The following is an 18,131-nucleotide window of genomic DNA, read 5'->3' as shown; positions in this document are numbered from 1 at the left end:
GGAGACTGGCTTAAATGACCTCTCAAAATTTAATTATTTCTAGCAATGAAACTCAGCCCAGATGGCCAAAACTTTAATCTATTTAACACATCATGTGATGCACACTACTACATAAACAGACACATTTAACTTCCGAATAAACCAAGCATGAAACAGCTGGTTCACCCTATATCTTTTCTCTACAAGCTCTGTGAGCATGGCACTTTACAACATAAAAAGGATAAGAAGTAGCAGAAAATGCCACATACTACTACATCTGTCATTTTCAAACAAATTTTCAAGGAATCTAGAAAGATAATTACTAAAGATGCAATGAATGTTTTCTCACTGAGTCCCAAGTTGTTTGCTAAATACTGACTTTAAGTAACCAACGTGGACCAGGTTAAGTTCTAGTTTAAAATTTCTCAAGATTTGAAGTATTTTAGCTAGCCACAAATTTGAAGCAGTTCAACAAGGGTGTGACCCAAAAAGGTGCGGATACACTGGCCAAGAGAATCTCAATCAGTATAGTTAGGAAAGAAAGTTCAACAACTCCTTAAAAGTTAAACCTCAGAAACTTCATTGATGCAAGAAAAAAAAAATGTATTTCAACAGAAGGCAGAGCTCATAAACATTACAATTATACCACGTAAAAATTATAAAATGCTTAATCTCATTATTAAATATCAGCTAAAACTAGTTAATACAATAAATCTTGTTTAAAAAAAATAGCACTCACAATTCCACAAGATTTGGAAGCTTCTGAGCAAGGTTTTCTGGCTAGAAAAAGAAAGTACAGAATTTATTATTCCCATTTAGATTTTTTAAAAGAACACGTTTATTGTTAATATGATCCCCAGTATATCAATGGTAAATTAATTGTGAGAAACTAACCTACAAGATAGCTAGGGGGCTGGCATAATACATCTAAACTCCTGAATAATGTGTTTTAACAAAACTTATTTGAAACTATTTTTTTTTTTTTTAAACAAATGACCCCTGAGAATAGTATACTTTATGAGTACCTTCACAATGAGCCACGAGGACCAAATAAGAGGTTAAATAAATGTGAATGGTATATCCTGCTCAGAAAGGCTGAAAAGATCATTATTGTTGTGAGCCCCCACTTAATAGTATGGGGAAATATCAAAAACTCTTTCCTCTACCAATCTTTTACCAGAAATCTGCCTATTGATGAAATGAAACAGCAGTGATCTTTTAGTTTGGGCAATGCATATTTAGGGCTAAGCACAGGGTTAGCACTCAAAAGATGCTGAATAATTCTGAACATCAAAAAAGTATGGCTTGGAAACCATGCTTAAAAATAATAAGTCAAAATAATACTTTCACAACCTGATCCTGAATAAGCTTATATTTCAGGTACTAGAGAACAAGAGTTGATTAATTAATAAAAACATTCATATTATCAAAGTAATTCCTAGTTGCTCAAAACTATACATATAGGTACATGTATATATATATATATATATATATGCATACATATATAGAAACTACCTATAATTACCAGCCATCTAAAGTTACAGTTAGGTTAAGAACACAACAATTTAGTAGCATACAACAGAATGGTGGTTTTCAAGAAGTCTTTTGTTATTACAAAAATAAATGAGTTCAAAGGGAAGAATTAATGAAGGATGAAGCAGCATGGCCTAGTGGAAAAAGCACAGGTCTGAGAGTTAGAGATACTGGGTTCTAATTCCAACTCTGACACTTGTGCGCTGTATGACCTTGGACAACTCACTTAACTTCTCTGTGTCTCATTTTCCTCATTTTTAAAATGGAGGTTAAATTCTACTCCTTCCCACGTAGACTGTGTGCCCCATGGGGGACAGGGATTGTGTCTTAACTGATTATCTTGTATATACCCCCCAGATCTCAGTACATATCTTGGCACAAAGTAAATGCTTACCAAGTACCTTATAAAATTAATATATTAATATGATATTGTTTATAGTGAGTTAAGGAGTTACTCTGTCTTCTGGCTAAGTCGTTCAAGAATGAAATGTTAAAAAAGCCTTCTCAAACTAAGCCTTTCATTTTACTGATCTTCCAGAAAAACAACCTGGTTGCATCATAAAATAGGGTAGCTTCAGCGTGGCTCAGTGGAAAGAGCCCGGGCTTGGGAGTCAGAGGTCATGGGTTCTAATCCCACCTCCACCACTTGTCAGCTGGGTGACTGTGGGCAAGTCACTTCACTTCTCTGTGCCTCAGTTCCCTCATCTGTAAAATGGGGATTAACTGTGAGCCTCACGTGGAACAATCTGATCACCCTGTATCTCCCCCAGCACTTAGAACAGTGCTCTGCACATAGTAAGTGCTTAACAAATACCAACATTATTATTATTAATCAAATTTTGATCTCTTTTAGATACCTACCCTAATTGATGGAGGATAAATTACTTTGGATGTTTAACTCTGTCACCACTTGCCCCAAGTCTCAGGCTTTTTGAATGATTTTACAAATTCAGAGACTAAATTCACTAGGCACTAAGATTGTATTTTTCATGCATTTACATTTCATTTCCAGTTATAAGATGCCATTTTGCCATTCTGGTAGACTGCAGTGAGATGCCATGATAGTTAAAAAGCTAGTTATCTCGATTTTCCTCTTGAAAAAGATGACAGAATATCTTTGAAATAATGTGAGTCTATTGATTTTCAACTTGAAACCGTAGCAGTTTCAGAAACTTTCAGAATTCAGAAGCTTAGCTGTTCTTTGTGTTTCTGACAGCTGAAATAACCGACAGCATTGCCTCATAATAAAGCACGGACCTGGAAATCAGAGGACCTGGGTTATAAACCCAGCACTGCCATTGTCTGCTGTGTGACCTTGTGCATGACACAACTTTTCTGGGCCTCAATTTCCTTAACTGTAAGATGGGCACTCAAATCCAGTTCTCCCTATTACTTAGACTGTGAGTCCTGTATGGGAAAGGGAGTGTGCCTGGCCTGATGAACTTATATCTACTCAAGCACTTATACAGTGCTTGCCACACAGTAAATGTTTCATATAATAATAATAATTATTTTCTATGATGGAACTAAATCCATAGTCTCACATTTTGAGCAGGTTGTCTTCTCTTCAGTGTCTTGCCTGTGATGGGCACTGAAGAATCCATTAACGTATTCCTACCATTCGGCAGTAGTCCTCTCTATCCATCAACTAATGGTATATATGAAGTACTTATTGTGTGCAGAGCACTGTACTAAGCACTTGGGAGAGTACAGTACCTAGTGGGTAGACAAGTTCCTTGCCCACAACGAGCTTACAGTTTAGAGGTGGAGATAAGCATTAATATAAATAATTTATAATATAAAATTTTCAGATATGTACATAAGTGCTATGGGGTTGTGAGTGGGTGAATATCAAAAGCCCAAGGTCACACATCCAAGTGTAATCAAACTGCCCTTCTTTCTCCTTCTCAACACCAGAAGTGGCATATATGCTAATTTGCTAGATGTCACAATCCAACAAAAAGATTGGATCCAACAAAAAGATTGGATCCAACAAAAAGATTGGATCCAACAAGTATCCAAGAGAAGGAGCATGACCTAGCGGAAAGAACACAGGTCTGGGAGTCAGAGGATCTGGATTCTAATCCCAGCTCTGCCACTTTTCTGCTGTGCCATCTTGAGCAAGTCACTATTCTATGCCTCAGTTACCTCATCTATAAAATGAGGATTAAAGCTGTGAGCCCCATGTGGAACATGGAGTGGGGCCAACCTGGTTATTTTATATCTACTCATTCATTTATATTTATTGAGTGTTTACTGTGTGCAAAGCACTGTACTAAGTGCTTGGGGCTCATAGTCAAGCAACACAGAAGGGAAGGCAAATACGGTGGGGAAAAGAGAAGTTGGTCGGGGAAGGCTTCTTGAAAGAGATGTGATTTTAATGGGGCTTTGAAGATAGAGAGAGTGGTGGTCAATTAGATATAAAGGTGTAGATGGTACTCCAGCGCTTAGTACATAAAAAATGGAATGTGCAACTTGCTTGTTTTGTATTTACCAAGTGCTCAATACAGCATTTGGTGCTCAATAAAAACTACTCTTACTATGAGTGGCATGGCTAAGAAGCTGATAAATGAATTGGGGACAACCTCTTGGAATCAATCAGTAGTATTTATTGAGCACTTACTGTGTGTATAGCACTGAACTGAATACTGGGCACTGAACTATCTGGCACATAGTAAGTTGTTAAATATTCAAAAAAATGAAAATGCTAGTATTCCATAAAGAACATGAAAGGCTGCAGGAAGACTGCACAGGTATGAAACCGAAGTCACCAGTGATGCCCTCTTTCCTCATTACAAAGTAAACACATTTACTCTGATGAATGTAGTATTCCTAAATTCTATTATTATTTTAAGATATTCTAAGTTTCATTAGTCACACTGAATTGGCTGTGTGTTGCTGCCACCTACTGGTAGAATTACATTGCTGCTCAAGTACGGAAGAAATGATAGCTGCAGTTTTGTTTTTTATTTGCCTAATTCAACCTCTCTCTGGGGAATGGGGGGCTCATCAGCTCTCATGACTTCAACTACTGTCTTTAGGCAGTCATCTCCAGAAGCCCCGATGTCTCATCTAACTTCCAATCCCGCAACTCTTCTTGCCTTCAAGGTATCTCCATTCAGATAACATACCAGTACCTGAAACTTTACATGTCTAAAATCCAAACTACTCATCATCACCCCGAAATCTCCCCTTCCTTCTACTTTTCCTAGCCTAGTCAGTGACACCTCCATCCTCCCTGTCCCAGAAGCCTGTAACGTTGGCATCTTCCTAAATTCTCCTCCCATCACTCTGGCTGCTCATCTTCAGTCTCTTTTGTGGGCTCCTCCTCTGCCTCCCACCCCTTAACTATAGGGGTCCCTCAAGGTTCAGTTCTAGGTCCCCTTCTATTCTCCATCTACACCCACTCCCTTGGAGAACTCATTTGCTCACATTGCTTTAACTACCACTTCTATGCAGGTGATTCCCAGATCTATACCTCTAATAATAATAATAATGATGGTACTTGTTAAGCGCTTACTATGTGCAAAGCACTGTTCTAAGCACTGGGGGGGATACAAGGTGATCAGGTTGTCCCACATGGGGCTCACAGTCTTAACCCCCATTTTACAGATGAGGTAACTGAGGCACAGAGATGTTAAGTGACTTGCCCAAAGTTACTCAGCTGACAAGCAGCGGAGCCGGGATTAGAACCCATGACCTCTGACTCCCAAGGCTGTGCTCTCTCCACTGAGCCACGCTGCTTCTCTACATCCTGATTTCTCCCTCTCTGTAATCTCTCATTTCCTCCTGCCTTCAAAGCATCTTTACTTGGATGTCCTGCCATCACCTCAAACCTAATCTGTCCAAAACAGAAGTCCTTATCTTCCCACCCAAATCCTGTCCTCACCTGACTTTCCCATCACTGTAGATGGCACCAGCATCCTTCCTGTCTCACAAGACCATAATCTTGGCATTAACCTTGACTCCTCTCTCTCCTTCAACCCACATATTCAATGCATCGCTAAATTTTCTTGGTCCAGCATTCAGAACATCACTAAAATCTGCCCTTTCCTCTCCATCCAAACTGCTGCAATGGTAATCCAAGCACTTATCCTATCCTACCTCAATTATTTTGTCAGCCTCCTTGCTAACCTTCCTGCCTCCTGTCTCTTCCCACTCCACTTAATACTTCACTTTTCTGCCCAGATCATTTTTCTACAAAAACATTCAGTTCACGGTTCCCCACTTCTTGGTTGCTGCCCATCCACCTGCTCATGAAACAGAAATTCCTTAGCATCACTTTACAGAACTCGATCACCTTGTCCCCTCCTACCTCACCTTGTTACTCTTCTACTACCACCCAGGCAACCTACTTGGCTCCTCTGATGCCAACTGACTCACTATTTCTCCATGTCATCTATTTCACCACTAACCACCCACATCCTGCTCTGATCTGGAACGCTCTCCCTCTACATATCCAACTGATAATTCCTCTCTCCATCTTCAAAGCCTTACTTAAGGCAGATCTCCTCCAAGAGGACTTGCTGACTAAGCTCTCATTTACTTTCCTCCCTCTCCCTTCTGAGCCATCCATTTGCTCCCTTTATTTACCACCTCCACCCCAGCCCCACAGCACTATGAGTAGTTTATTTACATTAATATCTGTAATAATAATAATGTTGGTATTTGTTAAGCGCTTACTATGTGCCAAGCACTGTTCTAAGCTCTGGGGTAGAAGACACAGGGAATCAGGTTGTCCCACGTGGGGCTCACAGTCTTAATCTCCATATTACAGATGAGGTAACTGAGGCACCGAGAAGTTAAGTGACTTGCCCAAAGTCACACAGCTGACAAGTGGCCGAGCCGGGGTTCGAACCCATGACCTCTCACTCCATAGCCCGGGCTCTTTCCAGTGAGCCACGCACGCTACACTGTAAGCTAGTTATAGGCACGGAATGTGTCTGTTATTTTGTTACACTGCACTCTCTCAAGAACTTAGTACATTGCTCAGTACACAGTAAGTGTTCAATAAATGCGGTTGATTGACTGATCCTCACTATCCTTCAACTTTCAATTAATGGTACTTATTGAGCACTTAGTGCTAAGCACATTACAAGGTGCTTGGGAGAACAACACAGTTGAGTTAGTAGACAAGTTCTCTGCCCACAAGGAGTTCACAGTCTACTGGGGGAGACAGATATAGTAATTATGGATCTACATCAAATAGAAACTCCGTACTGTTGGGTTTAAGGCACCCAGCTCACTTTACCTCGATGATTCCCTACAACAGCCCAGTCCACGAACTTACCTCTTCTAAGACCGACTTACCATATCTTAATCTCATCTATTATTTTGCTTATCCTTTGCCCACATTCCACCTCTGACCTGGAACTTCTTCCCCATCTTCTGTTCCCAAAATGGACCATTCTTTCCATCTTTATTCAAAGCCTTAAAATAATCCCAAGCCCTGTCCTTTTCCTGACTTCCCTATCATTGTGGATGGTACAATCATCCTTCCCATCTCTCAAACCCGCAAACCTTGGTGTCATCCTTGACTCAGCTCTCTCGTTCACCGCACACATCCAATCTGTCACCAAGACCTGCCAGTCTCACCTTTATAATATCGCCAAGATCCGCCCTTTCCTCTCCACCCAAACAGCTATCTTACTGGTACAGGCTCTCATAATATCCCAGCTGGATTATTGTGTCAGCCTTCTCTCTGATCTCCCTTCCTCTTCTCTCTCCCTGCTCCAATCTATTCTTCATTCCGCTGCCCAGCTCACCTTCCTGCAAAAACACTCTGGGCATGTCACTCCCCTTCTTAAAAATCTCCAGTGGATGCCTATCAACCTCCGCACGAAACAAAAACTTCTCACTCTAGGCTTCAAGGCTCTCCATCACCTTGCCCCCTCCTACCTCTCCTCCCTTCTACTGCCCACCCCGTAGGCTCCGTTCCTCTGCCGCCCACCTTCCTCACCATCCCCCATTCTCGCCTATCCTGCCGTCGACCCCTGGGCCACATCCTCCCACTGTCCTGGAATGCCCTCCCTCCTCACCTCCGCCAAACTCTCTTCCCCTCTTCAAAGCCCTACTGAGAGCTCACCTCCTCCAAGAGGCCTTCCCAGACTGAGCTTCCCCTTTTCCCTCTGCTGCCTCTCTGCACCCTCCCCCTTCACCTCCCCTCAGCTAAGCCCCCTCCCCCCCCCCCCCCCCGCTCCTCTCCCTCTCCCCTCAGCATTGTGCTCGTCCACTCATTTGTTTATATTTTTATTACCCTATTTATTTTGTTAATGGGATGCACATCCCCTTGATTCTATTTATTGCTATTGTTTTTGTCTGTCTGTCTCCCCTGATTAGACTGTAAGCCTGTCAATGGGCAGGGATGGTCTCTATCTGTTGCCGAATTGTACATTCCAAGCACTTAGTACAGTGCTCTGCACATAGTAAGCACTCAATAAATACTACTGAATGAATGAATCACAACTCTTCAAAGAGGGCTAACTAAGCCCTCTTTTCCCCTACTCCCTCTTCCTTCTGCATCGACTTTGCACTTGGATCTGTACCTTTTCAGTAATTTTTATTCACTTCACCTCCATAATCTTTTTACAATAATGTTTATCACCCCTCTAGACTACAAGCTCTTGGGGAGTAGGAAATGTGCCTGTCAACTCTATTATACAGCACTCTTCCAAACGCCTAATATAATGCTCGGCATACAGTAAATACTGGATAAATAGCATAAAAAAACAGAATGTGTAACTTCCTTGTTTTGTGTTTTCCAAGTGCTTAGTACACTGCACTTGGTGTTCAATAAAAACTACTACTATTAAGAATGGCTTGATTGAGAAACTGAAAAATCAATCAGGAATAACATCTGGGAATCAATTAATCAATCAACAATATTTATTGAGCACTTACTATGTGAAGAGCACTGTACTGAACACAGAGTTGGTAGACATGAACCCTGCCCACAAGGAGCTTACAGTCTAAGGGACATTACATAGGCCCAAGATAATCACTTTGTTTTGTTTTTTATTTTATTTAAGCCCTTTCTATATGCCAGGCAGTGTACTAAGCACTGGGGTAGATACAAGCTAATCAAGTGAGACAGAGTCCAGGTTCTACATGGGAGGAGTCAAAGGATTAAAACTTCTATAGATGAGGTAACTGAGGCACAGAGAAGTTAAGTGAACTGCCCAAAGACATACAGCAGGCAGGTGGCAGATTAAAACTCAAGGTTCTTCTGACTCCTAGGCCAGTGCTATATCCATTAAGCCATACTTCTCCTCACATCTGCAGTACCACCACTCATTAAAAAGAATTGGTTCAAGGATATTAATTAGATGGTATAGTGAGAAGCATCTTAGCCTAGTAGAAAGAGCATAATTAGATGGTATAGTGAGAAGCATCTTAGCCTAGTAGAAAGAGCATAAGCCTGAGAGTCAGAGGACCTGGGTTCTATTTTCTGCTCTGCCACCTGTCTAGTGTGTAACCTTGGGCAAGTCACTTAGCTTCTCTGTGCCTCAGTTACCTCACCTGCACAATGGAGATTCAATAACTGTTCTCCCTCCTACTTAGACCGTGAGCCCCATGCAGGACCTGATTATCGTGTATCTACCTCGGCGCTTAAAATATCTGCTTCAGAAAATCTGAGCTGCAAATACAAATTCAGACAAGAGCCCTGTTCACTATTTCATCACACTTTTTCTTTCGGTTAGGTTTAAGCTAAGTCTAGTAAATAGTTTGTCGGGTAGTTATGAAAATCTTTTTTACAGGAGGGTTCAACTTTTATAAAAGATCATTTACCATTTATTCGAATCTGAAAAGTCTAATTATAGAAATGACTCATCTGCTGTGTCTGGAGCAATATCCTTTCAAAATTGTTGAATGCAGGATACAAATATGACAAAGACTGGAAATGCAAGACATATAATTATACCCTAAGAGTAAGTTTTGGAATTTTCAACTCATTGTTATTGATTATACGTCATTTCCTAGTCACTTTGGAAATGCCACCAATGAGATTAGGGAGGAATAGCTTCCCATACACTTGTCCCTTAGGAAGGGAAAGAATCTACTGGCTTCCTCTGGAGCTGCACTCTCAGTTTCTCAATAGATCTAAGATTTTGCATGAAGTTGGATTTAAACAGCATAGATAAATGAGAAATGATATTTATTTGGAGCAAAACTGTACACTGGTCATGTCAAAAAATGTTTACATGAGTTAGGTGCTTCCAAGCAGGTTTGAAGAATGAAACTTAGCAAATATCAAAACTGTTAGCTCCTCTCTAAACTGTGGGCAGGGGACATGGCTACCAACTCTGTGGTACTGTACTCTCACAGTGCTTAACATAATGCTTTGCACTATATTCAATAAATACCACTGATTGACTGATCAAGGAGCCTTACCCAAAATGGAGAAGCAAAGGAAAAATGAATTTGGGATATTGCAAAATCTCTCAACAAATCCAGTGGATTAGAACTGGACAACATATTAAAAAATGGTTACCATTTATGTTCTCAATTATGTAGAAATATGAAAATAAGTCAAAATAAATCCTACAGTCCACATTCAAACATTGCCCCGGTACAACACGTGAGGTGATTCTTTGAAAACTGTAGGACAAAACCTGAGATATTTGGGCATTTCCAAAAGTAAATCATTTGCAAGCTACAATAGAGTTACACAATAATGACTTTGGCATACCAAGGTTGTTAAGGAGTTTCTTTTCATATACAGTCTCTCCAAGTACTGCAGGCCCTCATCTTTCAGTAATTCCAAAGGAAAATGGTGTAGATTCCTGTAATTTAAGAACAGATTCTTGTGCCTTTCCAGCTTCGCCACAGAGATTGTCTTAGAAAGTTCTGAAGCCATGACTGAACCTGTCCCATCAGCCACATTACAGCACTACATCTTGTAAAATGTGGTCCATTTCTAAAGGAAAAGTAAGAAAAGTAAAAAATGAAGATTATGGATAGTTCATCTCCTTTGAAACACTTGTAATATATTTTGTCACCTAAACCAATTAAGGACAAAACTACCTGCAAGCCCTAAACATGATCAGTCAGTAGTTATTTGCTAATACAATAGTTTTCTAACAAGTTTTAATGTAATTCTAAAGGAAAATTTAAAAATCAATATACTTTTTAAATTTATCCCCACTTATTTACAAAATAGACATATACTCAAGTGGATTTCTAAATGAAGATATAATTTCTTCAAATGACTTCAATATGGAATTAAGACTTCAATTGTTTAATGAACATAATGAAAATAGCCTTTTTCTATAAAAGGTAGCAAACTTTGTTTACCTTCTCACAAGAACAAGAAAAAATGTTTCTAAAAAAAGTCCTTTCTATTGGGCATGGCTTCTTCAAGTACATCTAAGGCACTTTATCAACATATACATATCAACATATAAAAGAAATAACTTTTTCTCAGTGTCAGTATTTAGAAGCCTGAAGTCTAAGAAGAGAAGGTCTTAGACTTCAGGCTAATAAATACTGACACTGAGAAAAAGTTATTCTGATTCCCAGTTTAGCAAGATATTTTTTGAAGATTCTTTGCAGATTCAGAGGTTTTGAAAGAAAGGCTAGAAGCCAATAAAATCAAACAGAGGAATCAAACAAATTGCATTAACAGAATAACTATAATTTCAATGATTAAGATTCCACAAAATGCTCGGAAACTGCCAATAACAACTACAGAACATTAAAATTCTTTTCTTAGAAAAGCACAAAGTTTTTACATGATAAACATTTGGGAGAAATTTTCTTTTCAATTGTTTATGAAACATGAATTATATGTTAAAATATACAAAGCAGAAAGTGGTATATCTTTTAATTCATATGCTTCTGCAAGCGTCAAGCTAGCCCTCGACAACTGTTACGTGGCTGAAATGGCTAAAAGTTTTGAATTCTGTGTTTAAAAAAACCCCAAGTATATTCAAATCTCCCACTGCATATTTCTTCAGGAAGTATTTTTGGATATAATGCTATTGGAGAACCATGAGAATGTCCTTCTGATAATGTAATAATACGTATGTTTGGAAAGAACACAACGCTCCATCAGTAGAAATAGGTCCTTGCATGCACACTTGGTGTGTGAAGTACTATTGAGTTTTTAACAGTTTGACAAAAATGTAATTAATCAATGGTATTATTGAGTGCTTACTGTGTTCAGAGCACTACATTAAATGCTGGGGAGCATACTTCCCCATGCTATGGAACTGACTGTCCCTGCACTTACGTAGTGCCTGTGAATCCCAATTCAGCTCATACTTCTGCATTCAACTTCCCTGATGTCTGTACTTTTCTAGACACAATTTGGATCACTAATGTACCAAATAGCAATCTGCTCTCTATTCTGTTGCATACAATGCAGCAGTACAGGACACAGTCCCCTAGTGTTCTGAAGCAATTGTGCATTTACTAAACTACCCAACTTGGGATCTAGCACTAGGACACTTAGACTCATAAGAAACATGTAGGAAGTGAGTCTGATAACTTCGATACTAGCAAGCTAACTTTTACTTTACTGAAAGGACGGAAGTGGTAAGCAAATTGAAAAAAGGAAGGCAAATTTAGAAGCTCAGAATAGAGTCTAAGCCAGGAGTGGACAATATTTGCCCTTTACTATGCTGGGGAGGGCTGCTCACACAGAAAATAGCCAGTGTTTCCAATCCCAGCAATAAAATTGTTTCCACATTTACATATAAAGAACCCCTGATGTCTTTTCCACACAAATGTACAAAACACCCCCCCCACACACTTTTATTTTAGAATCCACTGGGGACTTGGATAAATTCCCCAGACCTTATTTGTTCACATCTTGTGTAGGCAGTAAAGTGGAACTCTTCATTCGTCTTCTAGTTTTAAGAGAAGTCTAATGTAACCAATTGAGACAACACGGCTACTCTGTAGTACTGAAATTTTATTGTTAGGTTAACAAGAGCCAATGTGAAATCTGGGAAAGGTTTTATAACGGAGTTTAGCAAAATCGGCCAGCTGATTCATTCATCCCAGTTTCTGTCCGTATATAGGTAACCAACTGATTGGTGGAAGGAGCTGTACTTTCACTCCCACCAGCCTCCAAAACTACCATGGATGTAATTAGCACTTCCCATGCCTCCCCAGAGTCGTGACGTGCAGGAGTTGCTGACTGCCAATGGCAGATTTCAGCCCCTTTGCCATCTGAACTCACCCTACCTTTAAACTCTTCCTGAGACGAATTTCGTCTGACCCTTAACGGATTCTTCAAACTGGGTAAGCAATTCTTCATCTGAAATAATCACCTGCGTAGGGTCTACTCCCCTTCATTATCATCATCATCTAATCGGTAATAGCAGCAATAAATTCAGCAGCAAATGCAGAAGAAAGATTTCACCACTGTTTTTCAAATGTTGAAGAGACACGCAAGTACATATCGATATCTATAAAAAATTATTTATTCCTATTAACGTCTGTCTCCCCCTCTAGACTGTAAGCTCGCTGTGGGCAAGAAATGTGTTTATTGTTATATTGTACTCTCCCAAGTGCTTAGTACAATGCTTTGCACACAGTAAGTACTCAATAAACACAACTGAATGAATAGTAAGTGCTTAATACAATTGATTGATAAATTATTTATATTAATGTCTGTCTCTCCCTCTAGACTATAAGCTTGTTGTGTATGGACAGAGAACATGTCTACCAACTCTGTTGCACTGTACTCTTCCAAGTGCTTAGTAGAGTGCCCTGCACATGGTAGGCATTCAATAAATCCATAGATGATGATGAATGAGACACTGAGCTAACAATGAAACATCATTCACTGACTTCCTCAGAACATTTGAAATGAGATTAGCTGCTTTGGATTTTTTCTTAATTCTGGTAAAAAGACATCCAATCAATTGTATTTATTGAGCACTTACAGTATGCACAGTACTGTACTAAGCGCTTGGGTGAATACAATACAACAGAGTTGGTAGACATACTCCCTGCCCACATCCACTCAAAGAAGCTTGATTTTGCTACAATCTAACTGTACAAAGTACTGAGTACTGGAAAATGAAGCTGCCAAAAATGATAGTTGGAAACTGTCAATAAAAAACCCCACAATGTTCTCACTTATACAAATGGTTTCCAAAGGCAAGCCACAGCTTCCAAAGGAATAATTTTATTAAAAAGATGCTAACAGTTAAAGGGTAACTCATTCTTTTACCTTACATTCCTCTGAAACCTACCTTAATTTTTTTTTTAGTCACTTAATTGTGAATCTGATTCACTTAAGAAGCCTGTCCACAGTAAGGAAAAAATTCAGCCTTTTACACTACTAGAGATGAGCTTCCATATATATGGTTCAATGCACTTTTGCTAGGTTGAATCTGTCCAATTTGGTACTTGTAATCATCTTCACAATTCCACTCAATAATGAAGAGTTACAGAAAAATGTTAGGCAATCCATTTAGAAATTTAGTACCTCACCTTACCTACCCACTTAGGACCAGAATATGCAATCAGTCGCTCTACGTTTAACAGTCAAAAGAAGATGTTCCTAATCATGAGCTCCTTTGCGAACCGACTCCTAAATCAGACTCTGAAAATATGTAACAGTAATCAACTAAAACATTGGGCAAACACTGCCAGTTTCAAAGACAGTTATTTAGCCAAGTGTAGTCATTACTGGTCAAATTCAGTCCCTACAATGGTGGTGGCAAGAATGAAAGAATTACCATTTTTCACCTATTTGGAGACTCAAGATGACAGATTCCACCTAAAAACAACTACGGTGTTATTCAGACTTTTGGGCTTAAGACTGGATATGAAATATAAGTCAATCAGTTTATGAAATGGATTCACCCTTTCCTTAAAAGTGGCTACGTAAAACCGACAATTCTTAGAAACAATAATATTTGAGGAATTTGCTAAGCGCTTACTCTATGCGGGGCACTGTACTAAGTGCTGGGGCGGATATGAGCAAATCAGGTTGACCCAACCCCTGTCCCACATGGGGCTCACAGTCTCAATCCCCATTTTACAGATGAGGTAAGTATGGGCCTGGTAAATTAATTAATTAATAATGCTATTTGTTAAGCGCTTACTATGTGCCAGGCACTATTCTAAGCACTGGGGTAGATACAAGGTAATCAGGTTGTCCCATGGGGGGGACTCACAGTCTCAATCCCCATTTTCCAGATGAGGTAACTGAGGCACAGAGAAGTTAAGTGACTTACCCAAGGTCATGCAGCAGACAAGCGGTGGAGTCATGATTAGAACCCCCAACCTTCTGAGTGCTCTATCCACTATGCCATGCTGCTTCCTAACTAAGGTGTCTTTATTTTTCTCTTTTCAGCACTTTAAGTGGGAGAGGGAAGGGAGACTATTTTTAAATGGTGCATTAAGGGACACCACTTTCCAAGGAAGAGGCTGAAGTAAGTCACTACTACCGAGATGAGCTTCTATATGTGGTTCAAATCACTTTTGCTAGGTTGAAGCTGTCCAATTTGGTATTTGTAATCATCTTCACAATTACATTCAATAATGAAGAGTTACAGAAAAATTAAGTTAGGCAATCCATTAAGAAATTTATTGCCTCACCTTACCTCCCCACCTAGGTCCAGAATATGCAATCGCTCTAAGTTTAACTGTCCAAAGGAGTTGTTCCCAATCCTGAGCTCCTTTGGAAAATGACTCAATTAGACTCTGAAAATATGTAAGAGGAAAATCAACTAAAACATTGATTACTTTTCCCAGCTCCCAGCCCTAGAGGTCGGCCCCCAACCTCCCTGCACCACCAACCCACGTTCAGGTCCCCAAGGCGATCATCTCACCTGCCCCTCATTCATTCAATCGTACTTATTGAGCGCTTACTATGTACAGAGCACTGGACTAAGCGCTTGGAATGCACAATTGGGCCACAGAGAGAGACCCTCCCTGCCCAATGATGGGCTCACAGTCTAAGTCGGGGGAATCACAGTCTAAGTCTAAACTACCCCACCTCCACCACTTGAGAAGCAGCGTGGCTCAGTGGAAAGAGCACGGACTTGGGACTCAGAGGTCATGGGTTCAAATCCCAATTCCGCCACCTGTCAGCTGTGTGACTTTGGGCAAATCACTTCACTTCTCGGTGCCTCAGTTACCTCATCTGTAAAATGGGGATTAAGACTGGGAGCCTCATGTGGGACAATCTGATTGCCCTGTATCTACCCCAGCGCTTAGAACTGTGCTCTGCACATTGTAAGGGCTTAACAAATACCAACGTTATTATTGTCAGCTGTGTGACCCTGTCACTTGACTTCTCTGTGCCTCAGTTCCCTCATCTGTCAAATGGGGATGAAGACTGGGAGCCCTACGAGGGACAACCTAATTACCTTGTATCTATCCCAGTGCTTAGAACAGTGCTTGGCACAAAAAAAGCGCAGGAACAAATACTGACATTATTATTATTATTAAACCCTCATCCCTGCCATGTGTCCTTGGCCAAGTCATTGGTCTATCTCTGCGCCTCAGTTTTCTTGGCTGTAAAAGGGGGATTTAAGAAAAGGGGGAAAGACCCATTTTCCCGTCATGGGCTGCGAGCCCCAAGCAGGACGGGGTCCCACCGCTTTCTCCTGCATTGGGAAGCAGCATGGCTCAGTGGAAAGAGCTCGGGCTTGGGAGTCAGAGGTCATGGGTTCACATCCCTGCTCTGCCACTTGTCTACTGTGTGACTGTGGGCAAGTCACTTAATTTCTCTGGGCCTCAATGACCGCATCCATAAAATGGGGTTTAAGACTGTGAACCTCATGTGGGACAACCTGATGACCCTGTATCTCCCCCAGCACTTAGAACAGTGCTCTGCACATAGGAAGCACTTAACAAATACCAACATTATTATTATCTACCCCAGCGTTTAATACAGTGTCTGGGGCAGAGTGAGTGCTGAACAGGTACCATTTAGAAGGGGGGGGAGCAGCAGGCAGTGTGCAGGCTCAGTTGTGCAGGATCCTCCTACTCCAAGTGCTCAATCCAGGGCTCTGCACACAATAAGGGTTCAATAAAGATGACTGAATGAATGATTGAGTGAATGACTGAATGAATGAGTGAATGACTGAATGCGTGAATGACTGACTGAGTGAATGAATGAATGATCGAATGAATGAATGATTGAGTGAATGACTGAATAATTGAGTGAATGATTGAGTGAATGTTTGTGTGAATGACTGAATGAATGATAGAGTGACTGACTGAATGATTGACTGAATGACTGAATGAATGATTGACTGAATGACTGAGTGAATGACTGAATGAATGATCGAGTGACTGACTGAACGAATGATTGAGTGAATGAATGACTGAGTGAATGACTGATTGAGTGAATGAATGACTGAGTGAATGATTGAGTGAATGACTGAGTGAATGATTGAGTGAATGATTGAGTGAATGAGTGAGTGAATGACTGAATGAATGAATGACTGCCCACCCCGGCCCCGGCCTAGGGGCTGGGAAAGGGGCTCCCTCCCGCCCAACCCCGAGCTCCTCGGGGTGTGTGGGGAGCGCTGTGCGGGGACAAGGGGAGGTTGGGGAGGGGGGTGTTGTCAGGGAATCGATACTCACATCCGATCCCTGCCGCTGCCCCGGGGGCTCCCTAAGATCAGGCAGCTGCCGGCGCGCCCGGGGAGGAGGAGGAGGAGGAGGAGGAGGAGGAGGAGCAGCCAATAGGCCAGGGGAAGGGGATGGCGGGATCCGCCCCGCCAGGGACGCTACGGGCACTGGAGGGACACTGCATGGGCGCTGCACGACCACTGGATGGGGGCGGGGCCGGGGGCGGAGAGAAGAGCCGGAGGGAGGAGAGAGAAGAGGAGAAATCTCGCGAGAGGAAAGCGGGCCCCTTTTCCCCGCCCCGCCCTTCGGACTCTTCTCGCGATATTTGGAGTCTCCCGTCAACGCGCGCTGCCTGCGGCCCCTTCCCAGCGGCCCGGCCCAAGCGTCATTCATTCATTCATTCATTCATGTTTATTGAGCGCTCACTATGTGCAGAGCACTGTACTAAGCGCTTGGAATGGACAATTCGGCAACAGATAGAGACAGTCCCTGCCCACTGACAGGCTCACAGTCTAGTCGGGGGAGACAGAAACAGTAGCAATAAATAGAAGGAAGGGGATGTACACCTCATTAGCAAAATGAATAGGGTGATAAAGGTATAGACAAATGAGCACAGTGCTGAGGGGAGGGGAAGGGACAGGGGGAGGAGCAGAGGGAAAGGGGAGAAAGGGGGCTTAGCAGAGGGGAGGTGAAGGCGGGCAGAGAGGCAGCAGAGGGAGCGTCGTTGGGATGGTCTCATTATGGCTGAACTGTTCTTTCCAAGCGCAACTTAGTGCCAAGGGCTTGGGGGCCAGAGGTCGTGAATTCTAATTCCCCCCCGCTGCCTGGCTCAGTGGAAAGAGCGTGGGCTTGTCAGCTGTGTGACTGTGGGCAAGTCACTTCACTTCTTTAGGCCTCAGTTCCCTCATCTGTAAAAGAGAAGCAGCGTGGCTCAGTGGAAAGAGCCTGGGCTTCGGAGTCAGAGGTCATGGGTTCGACTCCCGGCTCTGCCACTTGTCAGCTGTGTGACTGTGGGCAAGTCACTTCACTTCTCTGTGCCTCAGTTACCTCATCTGTAAAATGGGGATTACCTG

General features: G+C 41.6%; 1 protein-coding gene across 2 annotated transcripts in view; it reads right to left on the bottom strand.

Moving 5' to 3' along the window:
• LRRC28 (leucine rich repeat containing 28) overlaps window positions 1–17,153 on the bottom strand; it is a 107,817-nt gene extending 90,664 nt beyond the window's left edge. Inside the window, exons 1-3 of one of the 2 annotated variants that reach the window (XM_029064904.1) lie at window positions 17,071–17,153; window positions 10,202–10,429; window positions 719–759 (exon numbers count right to left, since the gene is read on the bottom strand). In XM_029064904.1, the coding sequence (XP_028920737.1) occupies window positions 719–759; window positions 10,202–10,369 (209 nt within the window). In that variant the 5' untranslated portion in view covers window positions 10,370–10,429; window positions 17,071–17,153. Of the gene's footprint in view, window positions 1–718; window positions 760–10,201; window positions 10,430–15,077; window positions 15,172–17,070 lie in introns of those variants that run through there. The other variant, XM_039912302.1, reaches the window with a different exon arrangement.
• Between the last annotated feature and the right edge of the window lie 978 nt (window positions 17,154–18,131).

Source organism: Ornithorhynchus anatinus, chromosome 5 (assembly GCF_004115215.2).
Source record: "Ornithorhynchus anatinus isolate Pmale09 chromosome 5, mOrnAna1.pri.v4, whole genome shotgun sequence".
Classification (NCBI taxonomy): domain Eukaryota; kingdom Metazoa; phylum Chordata; class Mammalia; order Monotremata; family Ornithorhynchidae; genus Ornithorhynchus; species Ornithorhynchus anatinus.
This window is presented reverse-complemented; position numbering and strand designations above follow the sequence as displayed.